This window comes from Mangifera indica, chromosome 17 (assembly GCF_011075055.1).
Source record: "Mangifera indica cultivar Alphonso chromosome 17, CATAS_Mindica_2.1, whole genome shotgun sequence".
Lineage (NCBI taxonomy): Eukaryota > Viridiplantae > Streptophyta > Magnoliopsida > Sapindales > Anacardiaceae > Mangifera > Mangifera indica.
The window spans coordinates 6,797,614-6,800,135 of NC_058153.1; the positions used below are offsets into that span (position 1 = coordinate 6,797,614).

Genomic DNA, 2,522 nt, shown 5'->3' on the forward strand with positions numbered 1-2,522 from the left:
AAACAAGTGATGCAAACTCACAATTTGTTGCATTATGTGCAATTCTTTAGGGGTGTGAAAGTCATTTTTGAAACTATTGAAAGAGATATTTAAATATTAAAAATTTTAAAAACTCGCTCAAACTTTTTTTGAGTTTCCAAAACCCCTTGAAAAAATACCAACATTTTCAAAAATTACAAAACACTTTCAAACATTTGATTATATGATATTGACAACCATATCTATATTTGTTACTTGTAAAATTTTTTATATTTTTAATTGAAATTAATATAAATTAGAGATATAAACAATTATTTAATAAAATTTTAAGTACGAAGTATTATTAAGTTTGAAGGTTTTTTAATCTTTTTAATATATTATAAAAATTTTAATATATAGATGAGAAAATGATTTTTTACACTTAAAGAGTAAAAATCTGTTATTTGAACAAATTAAAATATATATATATATTAATTTTAATATATGATTTATGATTTAATTTAATTTGATTTAAAAATTGCTCAAACTGTAACCTTAAATCATTTTTCAAAAATTTATTAATATAAATTAAATTATTTTATAAATCAAATTATAATTTTTAAATTATTTAATTTAATTTTATAATTTAAATTAAATTATGCACACTTAACGACTCGTAATGTGCACATCCAGAATGAGAGGCACCATAATTCTTTGTAGGGATTTCAGTTAAAAATCTTATATTAAAAAATTACTGCCGTCGCAACTTATAAAGTACGTATATATATAACAAAATAGCACATTAGAGGCAATGAGGTATTTCCCTTCAAACCGATGATCTAAAACCCAACAACAAAGCAAGATCCAACACAACAATGGCTCCCAAATCAGAACAATCACAGAGCCTCTCTACCCAAGCAGAGACTTCATCCTCATCCGTGGATCCTCTCTTCCACATACTGAGGATCTTCCCGTACTCAATTCTCAGCCCACCCAGACTCCGCCTGAAGCTTCCCTCATTCACTCTCCCTTCAGCCATGACTGTCTTCGCTGTCGTTCTCCTTACCTACTTCATGGTGGTTTCAGGGATCGTTTACGACGTAATTGTGGAGCCTCCAGGCATCGGGTCCACCCAGGACCCGGCAACGGGGTCCGTTCGGCCCGTTGTGTTCCTTCCTGGCCGCGTCAATGGTCAATACATCATCGAGGGTCTCTCGTCAGGGTTCATGTTCGTGCTTGGTGGGATGGGGATCGTGCTTTTGGATCTGGCTCTTGATAAAAACAGGGCTAAAAGTGTCAAGGTTTCTTATGCCACTGCTGGTATCTCATCCCTTGTTATCGCTTATGTTATGAGTATGCTTTTTATTCGTATTAAAATCCCTGGTTATTTGGGGTGAATTTTCAGGTTTATTAATGGGTTTTGTTTTGGATTTAGACTTTCAATTTTCATTTGCAGGAATTTGCAATGAATAGAATATAAATTATTAGTTTATCTTTTGTGTTGATTTGAAACTTTTTTCTGTAGTAGTAGTTTTCTGATTCTCTTTGTTCACTTTGTCTTCGAAATTAATCTGTGCTAAAACATTCCTTTACATGATATTAAGTTTATGAAGAGGTAATTATCTGTTTTTGTCCACAATAATTGTGAAAAGTGATGTGAAGAAGAACAAGAAGGGAGTACTAGAATAAGATGTGTGATAAGAGAGACTGATTTTGCTGCCCGTGTTTACACAGATAACCCTTTCCTCTTCTAGTACTGTTGAACTGAAAATGCATAATTCAAACTTTATTGGTGTGGCTGAGTGAATATGTAGTTCAAATGAGTATCTTTTAATGCAATTTTTTTGTCAGCAACTAATGTATATAATTTAAATTCTTACACAAGATAGATTAGGGTAGCAATATTGCAGATTAGTCAATCATTCCATATATTGACTATGATGAGAATAAACAAAATGCATAGAAGATTAGAAACATATAGTTTTTTTTTTTTTCCGACATGCAATCCAGAAGTCTTCATTCACAATTATGTTATTAATAATTTTGAGAAAGTGTTTTCATAGTGTGTGCGTCATAGATTGCAAAATAGATAATCTTGAAAAGGACTTGATTTAGGATGAGGGTGCTAAAAAGAATAGCTGAATTTTTGTTAGAGCATCTTTGCCTGTCTTGGGATAATCCTTATCTAATCCTAAGTGTTTGGTGTTAATGTGAAGTTATAAACCCGATTTGACATTCAATTTTCTCCTTTGCTCCTCGTTTTTTTCTTTCGTTTTTCTTTTTTTGTTTTTTTGAATGATTTCTTGTATTTATAGGATAAAGGAAAGCCTCATTTTCTTCTTTCTTTTTTTCTTTTTTCATTTTTTTGAATGATTTCTTGTATTTATAGGATAAAGGAAAAAGACTACAATCTTGTCAATTATATATTAACCTCAAATTTAAATATTAACTTCCAAATCTGTTACACATAAGAGATAAGATAAGGATTTAAACTTGATACAGTAGAAAGTTATTGTTTCCCATTGTGGGTGAGTGACACGGAAGAAATATCAATTGGTTGATTG

At 30.9% G+C, this 2,522-nt stretch overlaps 1 protein-coding gene across 1 annotated transcript; it reads left to right on the forward strand.

Annotated features, from left to right (window-relative positions):
* Window positions 1–754: 754 nt before the first annotated feature.
* On the forward strand, window positions 755–1,450 carry LOC123200646 (oligosaccharyltransferase complex subunit ostc-like). The gene has a single exon (XM_044615950.1). It carries the CDS (start codon window positions 834–836, stop codon window positions 1,353–1,355), a length of 522 nt encoding a protein of 173 aa, XP_044471885.1. The 5' UTR covers window positions 755–833; the 3' UTR covers window positions 1,356–1,450.
* Window positions 1,451–2,522: the final 1,072 nt, after the last annotated feature.